The sequence below is a fragment of the Triturus cristatus genome, chromosome 8 (assembly GCF_964204655.1).
Source record: "Triturus cristatus chromosome 8, aTriCri1.1, whole genome shotgun sequence".
Lineage (NCBI taxonomy): Eukaryota > Metazoa > Chordata > Amphibia > Caudata > Salamandridae > Triturus > Triturus cristatus.
In genome coordinates, this window is record NC_140591.1 from 1,672,019,527 (window position 1) to 1,672,047,418 (window position 27,892).

Below are 27,892 nucleotides of genomic sequence, written 5' to 3' on the forward strand. Positions count from 1 at the left end.
AACAATTGGTAGCATTGCTAGTCTGATGGGAATGATGTAACATACTAATAAAAGTGTTATTGCGCAGCGCAAATCTATAGGACAACTCATGCGGGGGTAATTCACTAAAGGAATGTTCAGCAGTAACATTGTAAGCATGTTTAGAAATAGGATAATATATGTGCAACAGTATACTTGTCGCGATGATTAGAAGACTTAAGAAAAACAAAATTAATAACGTCACTGTGCAATGACTACGCAGTGATTTACAGTACGCATGCTTTTTCAACTGCATCTTTCGGTTTCTTTCTCTATTCAGGTCTAGGGGATACATGTCAGAGACAAATTCAACCGATTCACCTTGGAGAGGACTTAAACAATCAAATTGTCTGACTTGCTAGACCGTAATTTCAGTTTGTACAGTTCCTTATCGCATTGTTCAACCAAAGGGAGCTTTGAATCAATCGGTGAAGACACGCAAGGTGTAACGTTTACATCAGACGGTAGTCCATGAAATTTCTTGATATGACTTGAATGTAACCATCCTTTTCGACCTTCGATCTTCACGGCTGTCCTCGTGGTGAGCAGTACAAGTTGAGGCGATTTCCACCTAGGATCCAGCTGAGTCTTCCGGTCAAAATTTCGTACTAACACCAGGTCCCCGGGAACTACGTCATGGGGTTTCACCTCGGTGTTGTCAGGAAAGGCTGCAGCTACCTGTGAACGACAAGATTGTAGTGCAGACATCAAGGAAGCCAGGTAATCTGTCAGCATATTACAGTCAACATCAGTTATTTTACGGGGTATAGGCGTCCCCCACATATTTGGTGGTCTACCAAAGATCACCTCATACGGGGATAGCCCTGTTCGAGAATGCGCTACCATTCTCATGTAAAAGAGTGCAACTGGTAAGGCTACTACCCAATCGACACCTTTCTCTCTACATATTTTTGACAATCTAATTTTCAGAGTTTGATTATGTCGTTCCACGAGACCTGCTGCCTCGGGGTGTCGGACACAGTGAAATTTCCATTGATAGCCTAACAAAAAGTGAAACGTGTTTTATTAGTTCGGATGAGAACGGCTGGCCATTATCTGAGTAGACAACACGTGGTAAACCGTACCGTGGGAAGAATTCTCGAACTAACTGTTTGGCAGTAGTCGGGGCTGTGTAATCTGAAACCGGGTAGGCTTCGGTCCAACGGGAAAGAGCACAGACAACTACGAGAACATATTTGAATCCTCGACATCGTTCCATCTGGATGTAATCCATCTGGAGGACTTCAAAAGGGTGATCAGGAGGCTGAAATCCACCCTGTTCTACGGGAATGCTTTTACCTGGGTTAAACTGACAACATATCATACAGGTACGGACTTTTTGTTTAGCAGCTGCTCGTAAATGTTTGTTGAACCAAATGTGTTGAATGCTGTCTAGCATAGCTTTTTCTCCTAGGTGCGCTGGACTATGTATTGTATTAATGATAACTTGAACCATAGAGTCAGGAAGAAACCATACAGATTTTTCCTTCGTCATCCATCCTTGGTCCGTTTGGATCCCTCCTAATTCAGTCCATTTCTTTATTTCATCTGGTGTAGCATGTGTCTGTATGTCAACTACGTCAAGAGCGGGATCGTTAACCGTCATGCAATGTGTTGGTGTCGGAACTATTGTCTTTGTCATGTCAGATGTGTGAGTTTGAGCAGTCTGTTTAGCTGTTCTGTCAGCTAGATCATTGCCTTGAGAAATGATATCAGTAACTTTCGTATGAGCTTTGCATTTCATAATCGATATTGCAGTGGGTAGATGAATTGCGTCTAATAGAGCATGAATGAGGGGTCCGTGCTGAATGTGGGCACCGTGAGAAGTTAAATAACCTCTCTCTCGCCACAGCACGCCGAAGTCATGTACAACTCCGAATGCATAACGTGAATCTGTGTATATGTTGACTTTTTTATTTGTGGCTTGAATACAGGCTTGTGTCAGAGCGGTGAGCTCTGCTGCTTGAGCTGACAAGGTGTTTATACAATTTGTTTCGATGACTTCAGTGTCTGTTGTGACTGCATACGCGGCCACTAACTCTCCTGTACTTGTTCTCATACATGAACCGTCTACATACAACGTCAGGTCTGGATCTGACAATGGGACATCTGTCAAGTCTTGTCTGGGTTTCGTCGTGATAGTAATAACTTCAATACAATCATGTGCTAGTGGGTCTGTTCCGTTTACTGGCAAAAGTGTGGCAGGATTCAATGTATTACAACGTCTGATTTCTATGTGTGGCTGAAACAATGTCAATTCATAACCGGTAAGTCTTGCTATAGTCAAGTGTTGTGTTTGCGTTCGGTTCACAAGAACCTCTACTGCATGTGGTACTTGTACTGTCAATGGATGTCCTAACACTATGGCATCGCTTTGTCTGATTGCTAAAGCTGTCGCTGCCACTGATTTCAGGCACGCAGGCAAAGCCTGAGCTACGGGATCTAATGTACTAGAGAAATAGGCACATGGTTTGTGTGATCCTGCTTGTTCCTGAGTGAGTACTGACAAGGCAGTACCTTCGCGTTCTGTAACAAAGAGTGTAAAATGTTTATTATAACATGGTGTTGCTAAAACAGGTGCTTGACATAAAGCTGTCTTTAAGCTTTCAAAAGCTTGTGTGTGTTCCTGAGTCCAGGGGAGGACAGTCGATGTGGCCGCCTCCTGTGTTGTCAACTGAATGAGTGGTTTTGCTAGAAATGCGTATTGAGGGATCCACTGCCTACAATATGAAGTGAGGCCTATAAAAGCCCGCACCTCCTTTTGTGTCTTGGGTATTGGCATGTTAACAATTAACTGGATGCGATCTGGTGTAAGCTGTCTTCCCTCCTTGGACAGCGAGTGCCCAAGGTACACAACTTGCTGGACACAGAATTGCAGCTTAGAAGGGGACACCTTGTGCCCCTTTTCGGCCAGAAATTGTAAAACCGTCAGTGATGCTTTTTCACATTCAGGTTCGCTTCTAGCGGTGATCAGCAGATCATCGACATATTGAAGCAGTGCAGTGTTGACTGGCATGTGTATACTGTCAAGTTCTCGTTTCAGTGCTTGGCTATAGATGCTGGGGCTTTCTGTAAATCCTTGAGGTGCGCGTGTGAATTTAAAACTTCGTCCATTTAAACTGAATCCGAACAAGTATTGGCTTTCCGGATCTATTGGGACGCTGAAAAAGGCATTCTTGAGATCAATTACAGTAAAGAACGTTGCTTTGGAATCAATGGCTGTCAGTAATGACGAGATGTCTGGGACCACAGGGAATTGTGGTACAATGCATTTATTTAGTTCGCGCAGATCAATAACTAATCGATATACTGGCGAGGCCTTTGGATCTGTTCGTTTAAGAATCGGAATTATCGGGGAATTACATACATTGGAGTCGGTTTCCACAACCACTCCTTGGGCAATAAGCTCGTCAATGATTTGCAGTAAAGCCACTACAGCATCTGGGGGTAACTTGTATTGTCGCATTCGTGGTAGTACCACTCCTGTCTTTAGTGTGACTCGGTATGGTGTAATGTTCATGCAACCAACATCTGTAGGGCCTTGTGCCCATAAATGTGTAGGTAAATTCTGCAGTCGGTGATCCATGTCTCTGGACACATAGTGCCCTTTGAAATCAGGTAAAAACAATCTTACTCCTTCCGGAGAACAACATATTATAGCTCCTAGAGCTTTCAATGTTTTTATACCTAACAGGTTTTCTGGACATGATTTAGTAAGCAATAAATCTGTAGTCCGTGTCAAGGGACCAATCGTAAGTGGAAGAGGTTGTGATACTTCATTAATGATAGGTTTTCCTGAAAAGCCAAGGGAAATATTCTGTGAGCCTGAGAGGGGTGCCCCTGGAACTTCACTACGTCGTATTGTTGTTCTGCTTGCCCCTGTATCAAGTAAAAATTCTCTGTCTTGGCCTAATAGTTCACTATGTACATAAGGTCCCTCCTGATCTACAGGGACCTCGATAAGGGGTAAGCCAACTTCCCTCTCTAGGCTGTTTCATGCGTATCGTTGATAATCAGGATAGTCATATTGTGCATACTGGTACATCTGTCGTATCGTGTTTTGCGTTGCAGTAATAGGCTGCGGTGGTGGAGCTGGCATGGACTGTTGTGGAGCTGGCATTGACTGTTGTTGAGCTGGCATAGACTGTTGTTGGTTCTGATCCTGTCTAGGTGGCCGTGGTCTTTCCTTTGTTATACCTATGGCGATATTATGTTTCAAGACTGGACAATCGTGTATATAATGACCTGGCTGCTTACAATAGTTGCATGCCCCTTTCACAGGACCTGCTGAATCACTGGACTGTGTCATACCCTTTTTATGACCGTCAGCTGGAACTGTCTGGGCAACTAGCATTTTCATTTTCGTGTCTTTCATGCGTCTTTGTTCATGTTCTTGTTCCTCTCTAATTCTATTGTGATGATACTGTAACATTTGTAACATTTGTGACGGAGTGTTACCTTGCCAGGTACTCTCGAATTTCAATACTCTATTCTTAACTTGGGGCAGGAAATTTTCAACTAATTTTGTCACAAACAGATGTGGATATGATTCGCTATTTGCTTTTATGCCGCTATTTATACCGAAACATTTTTCGAATCGGGCGTAGAAATCACTAGTGTCTTCATCTTGCTTTTGTTTACAGGCTGAGATTGCACCCCAGTCTTCCTTTTTCGTAGTTAATAAACGTGGCAGTACCTGTACTAGTAAACCTGGTAGCATTTTAGTCTTTTCCCCAAGCCCTGAACCTGCACCTCGGGCTGTTTCTTCTCCTTCTAATGCTACCCAATCTATCTTTTGGTCTCCCACCTCCCAATCTTTTTCTTTGAGTTTTTCGTAAATGCCAGCAGGCATTAATACTTTTAATATTTTCATAATGTCGGGGTAAGTATATTCTCCCATGAGTAACATGTCTTTAATCTCACGGTGGAAACCCACTGGGTCTTTGTCATGACTGGGTACCACTTTCTTCATTTCTAATAGTTCCATTTTGGATATGGGTGTGTATACAAATACGCGTTTGAAATGATTGTCATCACGTTTTATTGGGTGCACTTCGCGTAAGGGATTCTGTCTATCCATATAATACGTCGTTCTTTCCTTGATGGGGAGTGAGACATGTTCTGGGCATACGAAAAGAATATACTGGTTTCTGGATTCTAGTATTTCTCTAATTAAATCAGTACCTGAACCTCTCCATTTATTCGTGAGTAATTCTGTCAATATATCAGGTAAAGGACCAGGATCGGAGTGTTGGCCTTTATATAATATAAGGAGATGTTGAATCATGTATATACCAGCTAAACGCTGTTCGTCTGGAGTAAGGTTCAAAAACGTGTGTGCTAGTGCGTCATCACTGTATTTTCCGGGACTGTCAGCCCATAGTACTGCTGATCTAGCTAATTCTTGTTCGTCCAATGAGTCAAGTATATGATGTCCTCTTCGTTCTCGAAGTAGGTTGTCAGCGGCTTGGAATAAGTGTTCGGGAGATCTTATATTTATTATAGGGGTTTGGTAATGTCTGCTACTTTCTGGACGTGTCGGACGTACCGAATCATTACAGCATCTAGTATTATTAGAAAATCTTCCTCTACCTACATAAGCCATCGTGTCCACGTGTCCTGTGGGCATTCCTGACTCTTCCTCTTCCCTTCTGTTTTGTTCAGGCTCGTCTATCTCTAATCTCTCTTCGTGTATTCGTTCAATTTCTTTGCGGATCTTTCGGCACATAGCTACTATACTTAACTGTCTATCATGTCTCCCCTCTGATATATTCCGACTCCATGTGGTAAGAATTCGCATTTCTTCCGGATTTACCCCAGGCCGGTCTTGATTTCTGATCACACAGTTTATGAGGAAACGTAACAGTTCCCACTGTATCTCCACTTTCTGGTACTCCATGGCTCTGCTAATACTTTCAGGATCTCGCCCTGACTGGACAAAGTGATATATATTTTCTAAATGTGTAGTCATTCCTGGTAGCCTCGCTAAATATATTGCAGCTCGTCGGATACGTAATGATGCCAGCAGCATTTCGTCCTCTTTGCCGGGCACAGGGTCATATCTACAATCTACTAGAAGTTCCTTAAGCATGTCGGGAGTTACTAGTTTGGGCGTACGTTGGTGTGCTAATTCTTGAAAGGAAAGTTTATTTACTCTGGGTGGCGTGGAAAAAATGTTTGTTGTACCTCCTGTAGCACCGTCTGGGGTGCTGGACGTGAAAGGATTTGTTGAACGTGATACAGCAACCATAGTTGTGGGAAGAGCTGTAGAAACAGATGTGCTTGCCGGAACTTGTGTCGGAGTTTGTTGTTGCGGCGGTACAGACGGAGGATTTTGGCGTTGAACCCCCTCGGCAAGCGGTCTATGTGGTGCAGTATTAGCATACTCGGGAGCTGCGTCATCTAAATAAGAGGAAAGGAAAACATCTTCTGCCGTTCTGGGATGCCCTTTGGGGTGTACTTTTATTGGAAACAATGGAGGTGGCAAGTCTTTTGGTATTTCCGGAGTAGCCTTAGGTAACCCTTCGGCCAGAAGTGGATACATACCATTCATAAGGGCGTTTCTTTGTCTATCTACTTGTTCTGACTTTACTCGTGTACCTTCTTCAATTAATAGATTTTCTCGTACTTTATTTTAATTCTCCTTACTTTTCTCTTCCTGTCTGAGTGCTTTTTCTGTACGTCTATGGGATTCTTTACGCCATAATTCAATGGCATCTTTCTGTGATTGTCTAGCTTTCTTTTTCCATAATTCTTCTTCTACTTTCATGATGCAATCTGCATCCCAGGTCCCAGCTGCGGGCCACCTCTGACTTTCTGGTAATTCCTTGGTGTAGTCTACCCATAAATCAAGAAATAATACGGCGTCTAGGCCATGTTTATGATACATGAAGTACCCTGGAGTGTCCCTAGGAGGAATGGGAACAGCTTCTTCGAGTACCCCTTTTCTAGTTTTGATCTGTCTTAACTTTGAAAAGAGCGGCATGTTGAGAACTGATCTGATACTTAATCTTAAACACACTTAATACAACTAAACACAATAATGAACAATAATGAACAGTCATTCACCCCACAATATGCAGAACGTATTTAAAACATTTAACATTTAACATTTAACATTTAACATTTAACAGTTAACGAACAATAACGATGGCCATTAGGGAACTAGTCACTTAGCATACTCGACATACTAGATATACTGCTAAACAGTACAGATACACTGCTGAAACAGTGCAGACCGGATTTGTGTACCCAAACCCGTCTTGACCGGCACAACCTATGTGCACGTCAGAACGCCTCCCCGGCAATGGTACTCACCGGGTAGCTCGGAACGGAAGGCCTCGGAACTGAACTGGACTGGAATGGACCGGACTGGACTCGACTCGGAACTTCGGAACTTCGGGACTTCGGAACCTGGTGGGCCTCTGTATACCTCGGATCTTGCTCTCTCAGCTAGGCTCTGGTCGGGATACTTCGCACTTCTCACCGCCTCGTCTGGGTGTTGATCGCAGCCTCAGTCGCCCCCGCTTGACCGGAGGGAGATAAAGGAAATCCTGCTGGTACGCGTTATTGTCCGTCCAGCTGTGGCAGGAGACCGGGCCTGCAACGCACCTCCGGCGCGTGAGATGAGAAAGTGTCCCTGTTCGGGCGCCAATTATGTGGTAAATAATTTAATTACCGGTACTTAATTTGATGCGGAAAACTAGTAAGGATAACTCAGTAAAATAAGAGGCAGAATCCGTGGTATTAGAGGTTCGGAAAGGGCTTTATTCCTTATACAATTCGAATTGTGGGCTTCATATTCCATCACCACGGAGGTTCAGGAAGTGAAGGGCAATACATTATTGACAGGTAATCATTTTTATAGAAGAGGCATTACAGTGAAACAGATGCAGGAGGCGTAACAGTTGATAACATAGATAAAGATATACATGCGTAACTAAAATAGGCGTAACTAGGCGTAACTAGAAAACGTCATTAGGTATGATGTCACAATGGGTGGTTCCATGAAAGAATTTCGCAATGTCAGCAGAAATACTTGGCAGAGATGCGCGCGCAGCAGCATGACGTGTGATTGACGTGCAACTAGGGGGTGAAGGGGACTTGACATTTAGCTCTACATGTGGAGACAAAAGTCTGGGGGGTCAAGTCAACCTAATCCCAAATCATATCTAACATCCTATGTTTAAAGAACTATGTTATCCAAAAGGAAAGGTCTTTCGAACAAAATCTATTCTATACTGACTGTGAGTGCGTGTACAAGCGTCTAAGTGTCTACATGAGATGCGAGGGGCAGAAATCTTCCATAGTAACAGGACCATGAATTACTTGCATGAAGACAGAAAAGCCGGGTCCTTAGCTCGGTAGCTGGAAGAATGTTTACTTAAACTACTAGACAGGAATGCATTGGATGAGGAGCGGAGCAGATAATGTTGAAGGTGAAATACAGTTTTTGGCAGGCAGACAGGCTGAGTCAGGCACCGTTAGCCGCGCAGGGAGTAGGACAAAGTTCATGGATACAGATGCGAGCTCAGACTGGAGCTGTCAGAGGTAGAAAGCAGGGAAAGGCTTGATGGCAGCATTCAGGGCCTACTCGCCTGAACTGCAAAATGGAGTAACTGAGCCATATAAAGTCGGTGGCCTTTCATACTTAGGAATGGAATATCCGGCCCATTCATGGCGGATCTGAAAGAGGACATGTTGACGGTGGACGCACATATGTTTGCGTCTTCATAACTGGAACTGGAGGGAACATACATGTACTTGTAACATATACATGGAGCCATTGGGGTCTAAGATAGGGGACATAACTGATCACAAAAATCCATATTTCCACAAAACTCTAGAGAGGGCCTGGCACTAAGTAGAATCGTCTGCAAGTTCGCTTTAACTCACACGATGGACATGATTGGGCATGGTACACCTAATTCATTGATCCCGTCCTTTAAGGGGAGAGGAAGGGCTTCAATTATTGATTACATTTTCATATCAACTGTGTTAGAAAATAGGGTAGGCCACTTTGAGATAGTGCCAAGTGTGTTCAGCGACCATAACCCTTTGGTTTTGTCATTAGCGGACACATCGGGTACCAAGGTGGCCGAAACATCCACGGTGGCCGAATACAAGGCCAGGGACCAGGGAAAAAGAATTAAATGGTGTAATATTGATGGTGTCGAATTACATAGAGCCCTCCTCGCCAATGCTGAGAACCACACCTGGAGGTGTCTAGACCCTAAGGTTGAGGGGACGGACTTAATTGCAGCATTTGAGGGTACTGCTGAGCACATCAATAGTCTCCTAAGAAGTAAATCCAAGCCCCAGGCCGACTTTTGTCCCAGATGGTTCGACAAGAACTGCTCAAAGGCTCATAGGGACTTGAAGTTGGCACTATCCAAGGTTCCCAGGGACAAAGGAAATATAGCCGCATGCAGGAGTCGCTATAAAAAAGCAACCAAGTCGCGGAAAACAGCTTTACAAAATGAAGCTTGGGAATCCCTAAAAGAGGCTGCCGAGCTTAGAGATATGAGCAGTTTCTGGAGGGTAATAAACGCCCCGTGTTTTCAACCCCCAGATAAACCTCAAATGGCGTCTCATATCTTACCAGAGGAGTGGGAGGCACACTTCACCAGCCTGTATAATCGTGGGGTATTGGAGACGCAGTCTACACCAGTCATAGGATGTTCAACTCCCGCCTGGACACCCATTACGGTGGATGAGGTTCGATTAGGTATAGACGGCCTGGTAGCGAGGAAGGCGCCAGGGCCGGATGGGATACCTCCAGATTTATTTAAAAGTCAGACAGACCTCTGGGCCCCATACTAACTAGGGTATATAACACATCTATCGAGGTGGGCATGCCTAGATCCTGGTCTACGGCCGTCATTGTGCCCATATTTAAGAAGGGTAATAAAAATGACCCACAATGTTACCGCCCAATATCCCTAATAGATATAACGGCGAAAGTCTTGGGAAGAGTCATTTTAAATCGCCTAATAACATGGGCTGATGAAAACACCATCATCACTGACGTCCAGTATGGCTTTCTAAATGGGCGTTCCACAACTGACCAATGCCTTAATCTTTATCATCTGGTGGCAAAGTATACTGTGGCCAGGGAGGGGACAGTCTATCTGGCATTCATGGATCTCTCAGCGGCCTTCGACTGTGTAAACAGAAGAAGGCTGTGGGAGATCTTGAGTGCCATGGGCGTGGATCCAGGTCTGATCCACGCACTGCGAATGCTCCACCAAAACACTACGGCACGGGTCAGATACACAAATGAGGGCGATGTTACAGAGGATTTTCAATGCAAGGGCGGGGTGAGGCAAGGATGTATCCTTGCGCCCTTCTTGTTCACGCTTTATATTAATGGGCTCGACAAGGCGCTCGGAGCCCTGGAGGTAGACTGCCCCTGCATTGGGAGGAGAGGTATACCCGTCCTCCTATATGCAGATGACGCGGTCCTCCTGGGACGCACAGGTAGGAGCTTGCAGGCCCTCATTGGTGGATTTGTCAGTTTCATGGCAGACCTTCATCTAGTCCCCAACCTCACAAAAACTTTTATTATGGAAGTGGGTAAAATCCCCCTTAAGAACTGCGTTTTTACCATAGGCACCCATAAATTGGAGAAGGTGAAACAGTTCAATTATCTGGGTATTGTTTTTGATAAAGACTTAAATTTTAAACCCCTTGTAAACCATAAATGTACCCAACTTCTTGGTGCGGAGGGGTCAATAATGAATTACGCACGCAGACTTGGTCGTTGGTCACCCAATGAAATAGTACATTTATATAATTCTGTCTGCTGTGCCAAAACCCTTTACGGAAGTGAGGTGTGGGGCTTCACAAACGGGGGAAAAATTCAGTTGGAGGAAGATAAGTTCCTAAGGAGACTTTTGCAAGTTCCTCAAAGTATTCCCTCATTCATAGTTCACGAAGAGTTGGGTACTTCTTATATTAGCGAAAGGGCATGCCTCAAACCCATCATTTGTTGGATTAAAATCTGGACAAACCCTGAGGCAAGCCTTAGCAGACAAATCGTGGAGGACTGTATGAAGGGGGATAAGGGGCTGCAAATACCCTGGCTCAAATATGTAAAGGATACACTAACTAGTCTGGGCCATGTTAATCTTTTTGATGATCCCTCCACAATAGTCAATGGAGACAAGGGTGTCATAAAGGCAGATTTTGTACGATACTCAGCTAGCGATAGAGAGGTAAGGGAAGGGCGGAAACGTACCGTAAGAGAACACCAGCTTTTAAAAACTTGTTTGGGAATGGAATTCTACCTGTCCAATACATATAATAGACAGGACAGATTCCTGATGACAAGATTTAGATTAAATCTCTTGCACCACATTTTATCAGTTCCAGCTGGCTTTGAAAGCGATGTTAGTAAAAAAGGGTGCTGCGGCTGCGATCAACGATCTCCGCAAGACACCCTTCATTTTGTTCTTTTATGTCAATTTTATGCTTACCCAAGGAAGCGGTTCCTAAAAAACATTTTGAAACGCTCGAAAATCAGTCAGGCTAAAGTGGCCCTCCTATTCCTTAAACTCTCCGCTGACCCTTTTGTATTATTTGGCACTGTGCACTTTCTGCGAGGAGAGGACTGACTGCCAGGATTGCTCCTTGGCTCTTATGAATATAAAAGTCTCTCTCCAGACCCAGCCTATAATAATTGCTATGAGAAGTTTGTTGACAATGAATTACAGCACTTGATTGTCCTGTTTTTATTTAACTACCACGCATTGTGGGGTTCTAATATTGATGATTTTTAGGGTTATTATGTATATTTGATTGTGGGTTTGAACAAAAGAATGACAATTTTATGTTATGACGTGTTTCTTTTATGGATATTTTCAAATACCTGAATAAAGATATTTGAATTGGATTAATGTATGTAATTAAATATTACTTGGTGTTAAAAAAATATATAAATTCACTGAAGAAAACAAAAGGCTAAAGTAACATTATAGTTAGGTAAAATGTTCAGTTGTAAACTCTAAAAGCCACCGAAACGCACCAATTATAGTTTGAGTTATCTCAAATAACTATAACTCGCGCTCTCACCATCAGCTGTTAATTACCCTACATATTACCTCTCTCATGACATCTTATTTCACATCATTTATATTCCTGTGCATGAGGGGATGTGAGTTACAGTTACCTTAGGGCATGAGTTATAGTTACTTGAGATAACTCCAACTATCAGTGGTGAATATCAGTGGCTTTTTGAGTTTAAACATTTCACCACTAGGAATGAATCTAGAAACAAGTGTCTAAATTAGTTTTCCCACGTTAACCCAATGTCTCCATTAGAAGGAGCAATGGAATGGTTATGCCCTTTGACGACTTGGCAATATGACATTTGGAAAGGACGATGGCCGGAGACACAAACCACAGCTAAGAGACAGTAACTCAGCAAGCAAGGTGTAGGGGTCCTCCTCCCTAATTACCACAATTGGAAATACAATATAATTATGTCAGTCATTGTGGCCCCGTGTATAATCATCTGTTCACTTTATTTAATATTAAGGCCATCCTAGCACCTACAAAAATGAGCCATCCACTTTAAAATTGCTGTTACCTGAATTACAGAATAAATGAATGTGTTACCTACGGATCGAATATTAAGTCACGTTGGTACTCAACATATATTAATGAGATTAAACTTGTTTCAGTTGTATAGCAGTATATTATGAACTACAGTTTAACACAAAATATGTCTTAATTTCTATTCTTATGTAGATACACATGATTGCAGGAAATGCCCTGATGATCAGTGGTCCAATCTAAAACACGATCAGTGCATCCAAAAGGTGACTGAGTTCCTCTCATTTCAAGAACCCCTGGGTGTAATTCTTTCTACCTGTGGTGCGTTCTTGTTTTTCCTCACTGCAAGTGTGCTGTACCTTTTCATCAGGTATCGAGACACTCCCATTGTGAAAGCCCACAACCGTGGACTCAGTTACCTGCTCCTCATCGCCCTCATGTGCTGCTTCCTCTGCTCCTTCATATTCATCGGCCTTCCTGGGAAACTCACCTGCATGCTCCGACAGACTGTCTTTGGGATAGTATTTTCAATCAGTGTCTCCTCTATTTTGGCAAAAACTATAATTGTAGTTGTTGCCTTCAAGGCAATCAATCCAAACAGTTCTGCCAGAAAGTGGCTGGGATCAAGGACACCAATCTGTATAGTTTTTTTCTGTTCTATGATTCAGATCATCATCTGTGTTGTTTGGCTAGTTGAATCACCTCCCTTTCCAGAGCTCAACCTGAAGTCTTATATTGAGAAAATGACCTTTGAATGTAATGAAGGAGACACCATGTTTTTCCATTTCATGCTGGGATACATGGCTCTCCTAGCCATGATCAGCTTTATTGTGGCCTTTCTCTCAAGGAATCTCCCTGGAAGCTTCAATGAGGCCAAGCTGATCACTTTCAGTATGGTGGTGTTTGTCAGTGTGTGGATCTCCTTCATCCCAGCATACCTGAGCACACGGGGGAAGTACATGGTGGCTGTAGAGGTGTTTGCCATCTTGTGTTCCAGTGCTGGACTTCTGGGGTGTATATTTTTCCCCAAATGTTATATTATTCTTATAAGGCCTGAGAGGAACACCAGAAATCTTCTAGTTAGAAAATAGTGTTTTAATGCATAAAAAATGTACTAGGGAATAAAGCAAGCAAGCCTTATCAATGAGACACAGAGTGGGAGAAAGTAACAGGATTAAAAGATGAAGAAGATGTACCTTTAAGTACACAAATAGAAATTATATAAACATATGTATGCATAATATTTTAGGACCTCACAGGACCTTCATTCTGATACAAAGGAGTGGAATTTGCAAACGCATGCATGTCAAATCTCACAAACATGGATTCAGAACATGGGATGTAGACCACCAATTGCAATGGTTAGCAGACACTCTGGAACCCAAACTGATTGCGACTGTTATACAATGTGGAACTGCTATACCTAGAGTAGTCAAAAAATATTGTTCATGGCCTGACACGATTTGTACAAAAACTCAAACAACATTTACCAGTAAATTTGCATGGGCACTAATGAAACCCTCGGACAAATGCATTGACCCAAATGAAGTACTGAGTTCACTACTCTAGTAAACATGAATGAAGGAACAATGAGACTGCATATAGTATGGCTGTTAAGCACGTTTTCTAATGAAAATCGTTCATCTTATGATAGAAAGCTGAAAGTTGGTACAGACATTCGATGAGTAATCATATGGAACAAGTCTCCAAGTGGATCTGACCTATGGCGTCATATAGCCAAATCAAAATCCAAGATGGCAAAAAACATTGTAAATCTTCTGTTTTGCATCAAATTTAGCACAAAGGTTCATGTTTACATGTCAGTGCATGTCTTGTGTATGCCCTCTTCAGATTTAGCCTGATGTCATAAATATAAAACCAAAATGGTTGCCAAAATCATGTAAAACATTTTTTTTATTGAAATTGGTTATACATTTGATGTAAATATTCCTTCTTACTGACATATATCAACATGTAATAATATTTATTATATATTGATATGCACCTTTTTTTCAGCTTCAACATGTGTTTTGTAATGCCTCAAAATGAGTAGCATGTCAAAACAATACCTTATTGCAACACCTACAACCAGTGGTCAAGCTGCCAAGCAAAATCATGTTGTAGTAACAAATTGGTCCATCTGTGTTCTGTGTCAGGGAAGCACTTTAGAAAGACTACACGCAAAGATATAGGTCTGGTTCGGGGGCCTGATTTTGATCTTGGCTGGAGTACCAATGTACTGCCGAGGCGGCAGTCTCATGTACCCCGTCAACCTGATGGCTGTCCGCACGCCGTATTTAGATGTTGCAAATGCAAAAACAACAATTGATGGACAGAATGCAGAACAATGTCATACATTCACCCCAGTACAGAGATCTGGGCCTAAATCCATCGTTTTTTTGCTCACCATGCCATTCAAGTTTGAACCCAGCCATATGCAAATCAGTCTTGACCCTGTGCCCCATGGGAACAGTCCAGCCCGAACTGCCAAGCCAGGTCCTCCCTGGACTGGAAACAAGCATCCTAGGACCGGTTTCGGGCTTTCAGCCCTCATCAGCCAGGATAGCTTGATTCCAGTGGCAAAAGAACAATGGATTTAACCCAGATCTCTTGACTGGGGGAGAATGTATGCATTGTCAGCATTCCGTCCATCATTTGTTTGTTGTAACGCTTTTCGCCCTAAGTGGGATGGGTATTCCCAGACGTGGGACCCGTGCTCACTACGCCACTGGAGTCAAGCTATCCTGGCTGATGACGGCTGATAGCCAGAAACCGGTCCTAGGATGCTTGATTCCGGTCCAGGGAAGACGTGGCTTGGCAGTTCGGGCTGGACTGTTCCCATGAGGCACAGGGTCAAGACTGATTTGCATATGGCCATGTCTGAACTGGGGTGGTGTAGTGGGCAAAAGAACGATGGATTTAACCCAGATCTCTTGACTGGGGGAGAATGTATGCATTGTCAGCATTCCGTCCATCATTTGTTTGTTGTAACGCTTTTCGCCCTAAGTGGGATGGGTATTCCCAGACGTGGGACCCGTGCTCACTACGCCACTGGAGTCAAGCTATCCTGGCTGATGACGGCTGATAGCCAGAAACCGGTCCTAGGATGCTTGATTCCGGTCCAGGGAAGACGTGGCTTGGCAGTTCGGGCTGGACTGTTCCCATGAGGCACAGGGTCAAGACTGAATTGCATATGGCCATGTCTGAACTGGGGTGGTGTAGTGGGCAAAAGAACGATGGATTTAACCCAGATCTCTTGACTGGGGGAGAATGTATGCATTGTCAGCATTCCGTCCATCATTTGTTTGTTGTAACGCTTTTCGCCCTAAGTGGGATGGGTATTCCCAGACATGGGACCCGTGCTCACTACGCCACTGGAGTCAAGCTATCCTGGCTGATGACGGCTGATAGCCAGAAACCGGTCCTAGGATGCTTGATTCCGGTCCAGGGAAGACGTGGCTTGGCAGTTCGGGCTGGACTGTTCCCATGAGGCACAGGGTCAAGACTGATTTGCATATGGCCATGTCTGAACTGGGGCGGTGTAGTGGGCAAAAGAACGATGGATTTAACCCAGATCTCCTGACTGGGGGAGAATGTATGCATTGTCAGCATTCCGTCCATCATTTGTTTGTTGTAACGCTTTTCGCCCTAAGTGGGATGGGTACTCCCAGACGTGGGACCCGTGCTCACTACGCCACTGGAGTCAAGCTATCCTGGCTGATGACGGCTGATAGCCAGAAACCGGTCCTAGGATGCTTGATTCCGGTCCAGGGAAGACGTGGCTTGGCAGTTCGGGCTGGACTGTTCCCATGAGGCACAGGGTCAAGACTGATTTGCATATGGCCATGTCTGAACTGGGGTAGTGTAGTGGGCAAAAGAACGATGGATTTAACCCAGATCTCTTGACTGGGGGAGAATGTATGCATTGTCAGCATTCCGTCCATCATTTGTTTGTTGTAACGCTTTTCGCCCTAAGTGGGATGGGTATTCCCAGACGTGGGACCCGTGCTCACTATGCCACTGGAGTCAAGCTATCCTGGCTGATGACGGCTGATAGCCAGAAACCGGTCCTAGGATGCTTGATTCCGGTCCAGGGAAGACGTGGCTTGGCAGTTCGGGCTGGACTGTTCCCATGAGGCACAGGGTCAAGACTGATTTGCATATGGCCATGTCTGAACTGGGGTGGTGTAGTGGGCAAAAGAACGATGGATTTAACCCAGATCTCTTGACTGGGGGAGAATGTATGCATTGTCAGCATTCCGTCCATCATTTGTTTGTTGTAACGCTTTTCGCCCTAAGTGGGATGGGTATTCCCAGACGTGGGACCCGTGCTCACTATGCCACTGGAGTCAAGCTATCCTGGCTGATGACGGCTGATAGCCAGAAACCGGTCCTAGGATGCTTGATTCCGGTCCAGGGAAGACGTGGCTTGGCAGTTCGGGCTGGACTGTTCCCATGAGGCACAGGGTCAAGACTGATTTGCATATGGCCATGTCTGAACTGGGGTGGTGTAGTGGGCAAAAGAACGATGGATTTAACCCAGATCTCTTGACTGGGGGAGAATGTATGCATTGTCAGCATTCCGTCCATCATTTGTTTGTTGTAACGCTTTCCGCCCTAAGTGGGATGGGTATTCCCAGACGTGGGACCCGTGCTCACTACGCCACTGGAGTCAAGCTATCCTGGCTGATGACGGCTGATAGCCAGAAACCGGTCCTAGGATGCTTGATTCCGGTCCAGGGAAGACGTGGCTTGGCAGTTCGGGCTGGACTGTTCCCATGAGGCACAGGGTCAAGACTGATTTGCATATGGCCATGTCTGAACTGGGGTGGTGTAGTGGGCAAAAGAACGATGGATTTAACCCAGATCTCTTGACTGGGGGAGAATGTATGCATTGTCAGCATTCCGTCCATCATTTGTTTGTTGTAACGCTTTTCGCCCTAAGTGGGATGGGTATTCCCAGACGTGGGACCCGTGCTCACTACGCCACTGGAGTCAAGCTATCCTGGCTGATGACGGCTGATAGCCAGAAACCGGTCCTAGGATGCTTGATTCCGGTCCAGGGAAGACGTGGCTTGGCAGTTCGGGCTGGACTGTTCCCATGAGGCACAGGGTCAAGACTGATTTGCATATGGCCATGTCTGAACTGGGGTGGTGTAGTGGGCAAAAGAACGATGGATTTAACCCAGATCTCTTGACTGGGGGAGAATGTATGCATTGTCAGCATTCCGTCCATCATTTGTTTGTTGTAACGCTTTTCGCCCTAAGTGGGATGGGTATTCCCAGACGTGGGACCCGTGCTCACTACGCCACTGGAGTCAAGCTATCCTGGCTGATGACGGCTGATAGCCAGAAACCGGTCCTAGGATGCTTGATTCCGGTCCAGGGAAGACGTGGCTTGGCAGTTTGGGCTGGACTGTTCCCATGAGGCACAGGGTCAAGACTGATTTGCATATGGCCATGTCTGAACTGGGGTGGTGTAGTGGGCAAAAGAACGATGGATTTAACCCAGATCTCTTGACTGGGGGAGAATGTATGCATTGTCAGCATTCCGTCCATCATTTGTTTGTTGTAACGCTTTTCGCCCTAAGTGGGATGGGTATTCCCAGACATGGGACCCGTGCTCACTACGCCACTGGAGTCAAGCTATCCTGGCTGATGACGGCTGATAGCCAGAAACCGGTCCTAGGATGCTTGATTCCGGTCCAGGGAAGACGTGGCTTGGCAGTTCGGGCTGGACTGTTCCCATGAGGCACAGGGTCAAGACTGATTTGCATATGGCCATGTCTGAACTGGGGTGGTGTAGTGGGCAAAAGAACGATGGATTTAACCCAGATCTCTTGACTGGGGGAGAATGTATGCATTGTCAGCATTCCGTCCATCATTTGTTTGTTGTAACGCTTTTCGCCCTAAGTGGGATGGGTACTCCCAGACGTGGGACCAGTGCTCACTACGCCACTGGAGTCAAGCTATCCTGGCTGATGACGGCTGATAGCCAGAAACCGGTCCTAGGATGCTTGATTCCGGTCCAGGGAAGACGTGGCTTGGCAGTTCGGGCTGGACTGTTCCCATGAGGCACAGGGTCAAGACTGATTTGCATATGGCCATGTCTGAACTGGGGTAGTGTAGTGGGCAAAAGAACGATGGATTTAACCCAGATCTCTTGACTGGGGGAGAATGTATGCATTGTCAGCATTCCGTCCATCATTTGTTTGTTGTAACGCTTTTCGCCCTAAGTGGGATGGGTATTCCCAGACGTGGGACCCGTGCTCACTATGCCACTGGAGTCAAGCTATCCTGGCTGATGACGGCTGATAGCCAGAAACCGGTCCTAGGATGCTTGAATCCGTTCCAGGGAAGACGTGGCTTGGCAGTTCGGGCTGGACTGTTCCCATGAGGCACAGGGTCAAGACTGATTTGCATATGGCCATGTCTGAACTGGGGTGGTGTAGTGGGCAAAAGAACGATGGATTTAACCCAGATCTCTTGACTGGGGGAGAATGTATGCATTGTCAGCATTCCGTCCATCATTTGTTTGTTGTAACGCTTTTCGCCCTAAGTGGGATGGGTATTCCCAGACGTGGGACCCGTGCTCACTATGCCACTGGAGTCAAGCTATCCTGGCTGATGACGGCTGATAGCCAGAAACCGGTCCTAGGATGCTTGATTCCGGTCCAGGGAAGACGTGGCTTGGCAGTTCGGGCTGGACTGTTCCCATGAGGCACAGGGTCAAGACTGATTTGCATATGGCCATGTCTGAACTGGGGTGGTGTAGTGGGCAAAAGAACGATGGATTTAACCCAGATCTCTTGACTGGGGGAGAATGTATGCATTGTCAGCATTCCGTCCATCATTTGTTTGTTGTAACGCTTTTCGCCCTAAGTGGGATGGGTATTCCCAGACGTGGGACCCGTGCTCACTACGCCACTGGAGTCAAGCTATCCTGGCTGATGACGGCTGATAGCCAGAAACCGGTCCTAGGATGCTTGATTCCGGTCCAGGGAAGACGTGGCTTGGCAGTTCGGGCTGGACTGTTCCCATGAGGCACAGGGTCAAGACTGATTTGCATATGGCCATGTCTGAACTGGGGTGGTGTAGTGGGCAAAAGAACGATGGATTTAACCCAGATCTCTTGACTGGGGGAGAATGTATGCATTGTCAGCATTCCGTCCATCATTTGTTTGTTGTAACGCTTTTCGCCCTAAGTGGGATGGGTATTCCCAGACGTGGGACCCGTGCTCACTACGCCACTGGAGTCAAGCTATCCTGGCTGATGACGGCTGATAGCCAGAAACCGGTCCTAGGATGCTTGATTCCGGTCCAGGGAAGACGTGGCTTGGCAGTTCGGGCTGGACTTTTCCCATGAGGCACAGGGTCAAGACTGATTTGCATATGGCCATGTCTGAACTGGGGTGGTGTAGTGGGCAAAAGAACGATGGATTTAACCCAGATCTCTTGACTGGCGGAGAATGTATGCATTGTCAGCATTCCGTCCATCATTCGTTTGTTGTAACGCTTTTCGCCCTAAGTGGGATGGGTACTCCCAGACGTGGGACCCGTGCTCACTACGCCACTGGAGTCAAGCTATCCTGGCTGATGACGACTGATAGCCAGAAACCGGTCCTAGGATGCTTGATTCCGGTCCAGGGAAGACGTGGCTTGGCAGTTCGGGCTGGACTGTTCCCATGAGGCACAGGGTCAAGACTGATTTGCATATGGCCATGTCTGAACTGGGGTGGTGTAGTGGGCAAAAGAACGATGGATTTAACCCAGATCTCTTGACTGGGGGAGAATGTATGCATTGTCAGCATTCCGTCCATCATTTGTTTGTTGTAACGCTTTTCGCCCTAAGTGGGATGGGTATTCCCAGACGTGGGACCCGTGCTCACTATGCCACTGGAGTCAAGCTATCCTGGCTGATGACGGCTGATAGCCAGAAACCGGTCCTAGGATGCTTGATTCCGGTCCAGGGAAGACGTGGCTTGGCAGTTCGGGCTGGACTGGTCCCATGAGGCACAGGGTCAAGACTGATTTGCATATGGTCATGTCTGAACTGGGGTGGTGTAGGGGGCAAAAGAACTATGGATTTAACCCAGATCTCTTGACTGGGGGAGAATGTATGCATTGTCAGCATTCCGTCCATCATTTGTTTGTTGTAACGCTTTTCGCCCTAAGTGGGATGGGTATTCCCAGACGTGGGACCCGTGCTCACTACGCCACTGGAGTCAAGCTATCCTGGCTGATGACGGCTGATAGCCAGAAACCGGACCTAGGATGCTTGATTCCGGTCCAGGGAAGATGTGGCTTGGCAGTTCGGGCTGGACTGTTCCCATGAGGCACAGGGTCAAGACTGATTTGCATATGGCCATGTCTGAACTGGGGTGGTGTAGGGGGCAAAAGAACTATGGATTTAACCCAGATCTCTTGACTGGGGGAGAATGTATGCATTGTCAGCATTCCGTCCATCATTTGTTTGTTGTAACGCTTTTCGCCCTAAGTGGGATGGGTATTCCCAGACGTGGGACCCGTGCTCACTACGCCACTGGAGTCAAGCTATCCTGGCTGATGACGGCTGATAGCCAGAAACCGGTCCTAGGATGCTTGATTCCGGTCCAGGGAAGATGTGGCTTGGCAGTTCGGGCTGGACTGTTCCCATGAGGCACAGGGTCAAGACTGATTTGCATATGGCCATGTCTGAACTGGGGTGGTGTAGTGGGCAAAAGAACGATGGATTTAACCCAGATCTCTTGACTGGGGGAGAATGTATGCATTGTCAGCATTCCGTCCATCATTTGTTTGTTGTAACGCTTTTCGCCCTAAGTGGGATGGGTATTCCCAGACGTGGGACCCGTGCTCACTACGCCACTGGAGTCAAGCTATCCTGGCTGATGACGGCTGATAGCCAGAAACCGGTCCTAGGATGCTTGATTCCGGTCCAGGGAAGACGTGGCTTGGCAGTTCGGGCTGGACTGTTCCCATGAGGCACAGGGTCAAGACTGATTTGCATATGGCCATGTCTGAACTGGGGTGGTGTAGTGGGCAAAAGAACGATGGATTTAACCCAGATCTCTTGACTGGGGGAGAATGTATGCATTGTCAGCATTCCGTCCATCATTTGTTTGTTGTAACGCTTTTCGCCCTAAGTGGGATGGGTATTCCCAGACGTGGGACCCGTGCTCACTACGCCACTGGAGTCAAGCTATCCTGGCTGATGACGGCTGATAGCCAGAAACCGGTCCTAGGATGCTTGATTCTGGTCCAGGGAAGATGTGGCTTGGCAGTTCGGGCTGGACTGTTCCCATGAGGCACAGGGTCAAGACTGATTTGCATATGGCCATGTCTGAACTGGGGTGGTGTAGTGGGCAAAAGAACGATGGATTTAACCCAGATCTCTTGACTGGGGGAGAATGTATGCATTGTCAGCATTCCGTCCATCATTTGTTTGTTGTAACGCTTTTCGCCCTAAGTGGGATGGGTACTCCCAGACGTGGGACCCGTGCTCACTACGCCACTGGAGTCAAGCTATCCTGGCTGATGACGGCTGATAGCCAGAAACCGGTCCTAGGATGCTTGATTCCGGTCCAGGGAAGACGTGGCTTGGCAGTTCGGGCTGGACTGGTCCCATGAGGCACAGGGTCAAGACTGATTTGCATATGGCCATGTCTGAACTGGGGTGGTGTAGGGGGCAAAAGAACTATGGATTTAACCCAGATCTCTTGACTGGGGGAGAATGTATGCATTGTCAGCATTCCGTCCATCATTTGTTTGTTGTAACGCTTTTCGCCCTAAGTGGGATGGGTATTCCCAGACGTGGGACCCGTGCTCACTACGCCACTGGAGTCAAGCTATCCTGGCTGATGACGGCTGATAGCCAGAAACCGGTCCTAGGATGCTTGATTCCGGTCCAGGGAAGACGTGGCTTGGCAGTTCGGGCTGGACTTTTCCCATGAGGCACAGGGTCAAGACTGATTTGCATATGGCCATGTCTGAACTGGGGTGGTGTAGTGGGCAAAAGAATGATGGATTTAACCCAGATCTCTTGACTGGCGGAGAATGTATGCATTGTCAGCATTCCGTCCATCATTTGTTTGTTGTAACGCTTTTCGCCCTAAGTGGGATGGGTACTCCCAGACGTGGGACCCGTGCTCACTACGCCACTGGAGTCAAGCTATCCTGGCTGATGACGACTGATAGCCAGAAACCGGTCCTAGGATGCTTGATTCCGGTCCAGGGAAGACGTGGCTTGGCAGTTCGGGCTGGACTGTTCCCATGAGGCACAGGGTCAAGACTGATTTGCATATGGCCATGTCTGAACTGGGGTGGTGTAGTGGGCAAAAGAACGATGGATTTAACCCAGATCTCTTGACTGGGGGAGAATGTATGCATTGTCAGCATTCCGTCCATCATTTGTTTGTTGTAACGCTTTTCGCCCTAAGTGGGATGGGTATTCCCAGACGTGGGACCCGTGCTCACTATGCCACTGGAGTCAAGCTATCCTGGCTGATGACGGCTGATAGCCAGAAACCGGTCCTAGGATGCTTGATTCCGGTCCAGGGAAGACGTGGCTTGGCAGTTCGGGCTGGACTGTTCCCATGAGGCACAGGGTCAAGACTGATTTGCATATGGCCATGTCTGAACTGGGGTGGTGTAGTGGGCAAAAGAACGATGGATTTAACCCAGATCTCTTGACTGGGGGAGAATGTATGCATTGTCAGCATTCCGTCCATCATTTGTTTGTTGTAACGCTTTTCGCCCTAAGTGGGATGGGTATTCCCAGACGTGGGACCCGTGCTCACTATGCCACTGGAGTCAAGCTATCCTGGCTGATGACGGCTGATAGCCAGAAACCGGTCCTAGGATGCTTGATTCCGGTCCAGGGAAGACGTGGCTTGGCAGTTCGGGCTGGACTGGTCCCATGAGGCACAGGGTCAAGACTGATTTGCATATGGCCATGTCTGAACTGGGGTGGTGTAGTGGGCAAAAGAACTATTGATTTAACCCAGATCTCTTGACTGGGGGAGAATGTATGCATTGTCAGCATTCCGTCCATCATTTGTTTGTTGTAACGCTTTTCGCCCTAAGTGGGATGGGTATTCCCAGACGTGGGACCCGTGCTCACTACGCCACTGGAGTCAAGCTATCCTGGCTGATGACGGCTGATAGCCAGAAACCGGTCCTAGGATGCTTGATTCCGGTCCAGGGAAGACGTGGCTTGGCAGTTCGGGCTGGACTGTTCCCATGAGGCACAGGGTCAAGACTGATTTGCATATGGCCATGTCTGAACTGGGGTGGTGTAGTGGGCAAAAGAACGATGGATTTAACCCAGATCTCTTGACTGGGGGAGAATGTATGCATTGTCAGCATTCCGTCCATCATTTGTTTGTTGTAACGCTTTTCGCCCTAAGTGGGATGGGTATTCCCAGACGTGGGACCCGTGCTCACTACGCCACTGGAGTCAAGCTATCCTGGCTGATGACGGCTGATAGCCAGAAACCGGTCCTAGGATGCTTGATTCCGGTCCAGGGAAGATGTGGCTTGGCAGTTCGGGCTGGACTGTTCCCATGAGGCACAGGGTCAAGACTGATTTGCATATGGCCATGTCTGAACTGGGGTGGTGTAGGGGGCAAAAGAACTATGGATTTAACCCAGATCTCTTGACTGGGGGAGAATGTATGCATTGTCAGCATTCCGTCCATCATTTGTTTGTTGTAACGCTTTTCGCCCTAAGTGGGATGGGTATTCCCAGACGTGGGACCCGTGCTCACTACGCCACTGGAGTCAAGCTATCCTGGCTGATGACGGCTGATAGCCAGAAACCGGTCCTAGGATGCTTGATTCCGGTCCAGGGAAGATGTGGCTTGGCAGTTCGGGCTGGACTGTTCCCATGAGGCACAGGGTCAAGACTGATTTGCATATGGCCATGTCTGAACTGGGGTGGTGTAGTGGGCAAAAGAACGATGGATTTAACCCAGATCTCTTGACTGGGGGAGAATGTATGCATTGTCAGCATTCCGTCCATCATTTGTTTGTTGTAACGCTTTTCGCCCTAAGTGGGATGGGTATTCCCAGACGTGGGACCCGTGCTCACTACGCCACTGGAGTCAAGCTATCCTGGCTGATGACGGCTGATAGCCAGAAACCGGTCCTAGGATGCTTGATTCCGGTCCAGGGAAGACGTGGCTTGGCAGTTCGGGCTGGACTGTTCCCATGAGGCACAGGGTCAAGACTGATTTGCATATGGCCATGTCTGAACTGGGGTGGTGTAGTGGGCAAAAGAACGATGGATTTAACCCAGATCTCTTGACTGGGGGAGAATGTATGCATTGTCAGCATTCCGTCCATCATTTGTTTGTTGTAACGCTTTTCGCCCTAAGTGGGATGGGTATTCCCAGACGTGGGACCCGTGCTCACTACGCCACTGGAGTCAAGCTATCCTGGCTGATGACGGCTGATAGCCAGAAACCGGTCCTAGGATGCTTGATTCTGGTCCAGGGAAGATGTGGCTTGGCAGTTCGGGCTGGACTGTTCCCATGAGGCACAGGGTCAAGACTGATTTGCATATGGCCATGTCTGAACTGGGGTGGTGTAGTGGGCAAAAGAACGATGGATTTAACCCAGATCTCTTGACTGGGGGAGAATGTATGCATTGTCAGCATTCCGTCCATCATTTGTTTGTTGTAACGCTTTTCGCCCTAAGTGGGATGGGTACTCCCAGACGTGGGACCCGTGCTCACTACGCCACTGGAGTCAAGCTATCCTGGCTGATGACGGCTGATAGCCAGAAACCGGTCCTAGGATGCTTGATTCCGGTCCAGGGAAGACGTGGCTTGGCAGTTCGGGCTGGACTGTTCCCATGAGGCACAGGGTCAAGACTGATTTGCATATGGCCATGTCTGAACTGGGGTGGTGTAGTGGGCAAAAGAACGATGGATTTAACCCAGATCTCTTGACTGGGGGAGAATGTATGCATTGTCAGCATTCCGTCCATCATTTGTTTGTTGTAACGCTTTTCGCCCTAAGTGGGATGGGTATTCCCAGACGTGGGACCCGTGCTCACTATGCCACTGGAGTCAAGCTATCCTGGCTGATGACGGCTGATAGCCAGAAACCGGTCCTAGGATGCTTGATTCCGGTCCAGGGAAGACGTGGCTTGGCAGTTCGGGCTGGACTGGTCCCATGAGGCACAGGGTCAAGACTGATTTGCATATGGCCATGTCTGAACTGGGGTGGTGTAGTGGGCAAAAGAACTATTGATTTAACCCAGATCTCTTGACTGGGGGAGAATGTATGCATTGTCAGCATTCCGTCCATCATTTGTTTGTTGTAACGCTTTTCGCCCTAAGTGGGATGGGTATTCCCAGACGTGGGACCCGTGCTCACTACGCCACTGGAGTCAAGCTATCCTGGCTGATGACGGCTGATAGCCAGAAACCGGTCCTAGGATGCTTGATTCCGGTCCAGGGAAGACGTGGCTTGGCAGTTCGGGCTGGACTGTTCCCATGAGGCACAGGGTCAAGACTGATTTGCATATGGCCATGTCTGAACTGGGGTGGTGTAGTGGGCAAAAGAACGATGGATTTAACCCAGATCTCTTGACTGGGGGAGAATGTATGCATTGTCAGCATTCCGTCCATCATTTGTTTGTTGTAACGCTTTTCGCCCTAAGTGGGATGGGTATTCCCAGACGTGGGACCCGTGCTCACTACGCCACTGGAGTCAAGCTATCCTGGCTGATGACGGCTGATAGCCAGAAACCGGTCCTAGGATGCTTGATTCTGGTCCAGGGAAGACGTGGCTTGGCAGTTCGGGCTGGACTGTTCCCATGAGGCACAGGGTCAAGACTGATTTGCATATGGCTATGTCTGAACTGGGGTGGTGTAGTGGGCAAAAGAACGATGGATTTAACCCAGATCTCTTGACTGGGGGAGAATGTATGCATTGTCAGCATTCCGTCCATCATTTGTTTGTTGTAACGCTTTTCGCCCTAAGTGGGATGGGTATTCCCAGGCGTGGGACCCGTGCTCACTACGCCACTGGAGTCAAGCTATCCTGGCTGATGACGGCTGATAGCCAGAAACCGGTCCTAGGATGCTTGATTCCGGTCCAGGGAAGACGTGGCTTGGCAGTTCGGGCTGGACTGTTCCCATGAGGCACAGGGTCAAGACTGATTTGCATATGGCCATGTCTGAACTGGGGTGGTGTAGTGGGCAAAACAACGATGGATTTAACCCAGATCTCTTGACTGGGGGAGAATGTATGCATTGTCAGCATTCCGTCCATCATTTGTTTGTTGTAACGCTTTTCGCCCTAAGTGGGATGGGTATTCCCAAACGTGGGACCCGTGCTCACTACGCCACTGGAGTCAAGCTATCCTGGCTGATGACGGCTGATAGCCAGAAACCGGTCCTAGGATGCTTGATTCCGGTCCAGGGAAGACGGGCTTGGCAGTTCGGGCTGGACTGTTCCCATGAGGCACAGGGTCAAGACTGATTTGCATATGGCCATGTCTGAACTGGGGTGGTGTAGTGGGCAAAAGAACGATGGATTTAACCCAGATCTCTTGACTGGGGGAGAATGTATGCATTGTCAGCATTCCGTCCATCATTTGTTTGTTGTAACGCTTTTCGCCCTAAGTGGGATGGGTATTCCCAGACGTGGGACCCGTGCTCACTATGCCACTGGAGTCAAGCTATCCTGGCTGATGACGGCTGATAGCCAGAAACCGGTCCTAGGATGCTTGATTCCGGTCCAGGGAAGACGTGGCTTGGCAGTTGTGGCTGGACTGGTCCCATGAGGCACAGGGTCAAGACTGATTTGCATATGGCCATGTCTGAACTGGGGTGGTGTAGTGGGCAAAAGAACTATTGATTTAACCCAGATCTCTTGACTGGGGGAGAATGTATGCATTGTCAGCATTCCGTCCATCATTTGTTTGTTGTAACGCTTTTCGCCCTAAGTGGGATGGGTATTCCCAGACGTGGGACCCGTGCTCACTACGCCACTGGAGTCAAGCTATCCTGGCTGATGACGGCTGATAGCCAGAAACCGGTCCTAGGATGCTTGATTCCGGTCCAGGGAAGACGTGGCTTGGCAGTTCGGGCTGGACTGTTCCCATGAGGCACAGGGTCAAGACTGATTTGCATATGGCCATGTCTGAACTGGGGTGGTGTAGTGGGCAAAAGAACGATGGATTTAACCCAGATCTCTTGACTGGGGGAGAATGTATGCATTGTCAGCATTCCGTCCATCATTTGTTTGTTGTAACGCTTTTCGCCCTAAGTGGGATGGGTATTCCCAGACGTGGGACCCGTGCTCACTA

The 27,892-nt window shown here is 47.3% G+C and overlaps 1 protein-coding gene across 1 annotated transcript in view; it reads left to right on the forward strand.

Moving 5' to 3' along the window:
* The window catches only part of LOC146808560 (extracellular calcium-sensing receptor-like), a 134,024-nt gene extending 120,360 nt beyond the window's left edge, over positions 1 to 13,664 (forward strand). The window contains exon 8 of the mRNA XM_085624008.1: positions 12,769 to 13,664. Within this exon, the coding sequence (XP_085480134.1) occupies positions 12,769 to 13,664 (896 nt within the window). The remainder of the gene's footprint in view (positions 1 to 12,768) is intronic.
* The last annotated feature ends 14,228 nt before the right edge of the window (positions 13,665 to 27,892 follow it).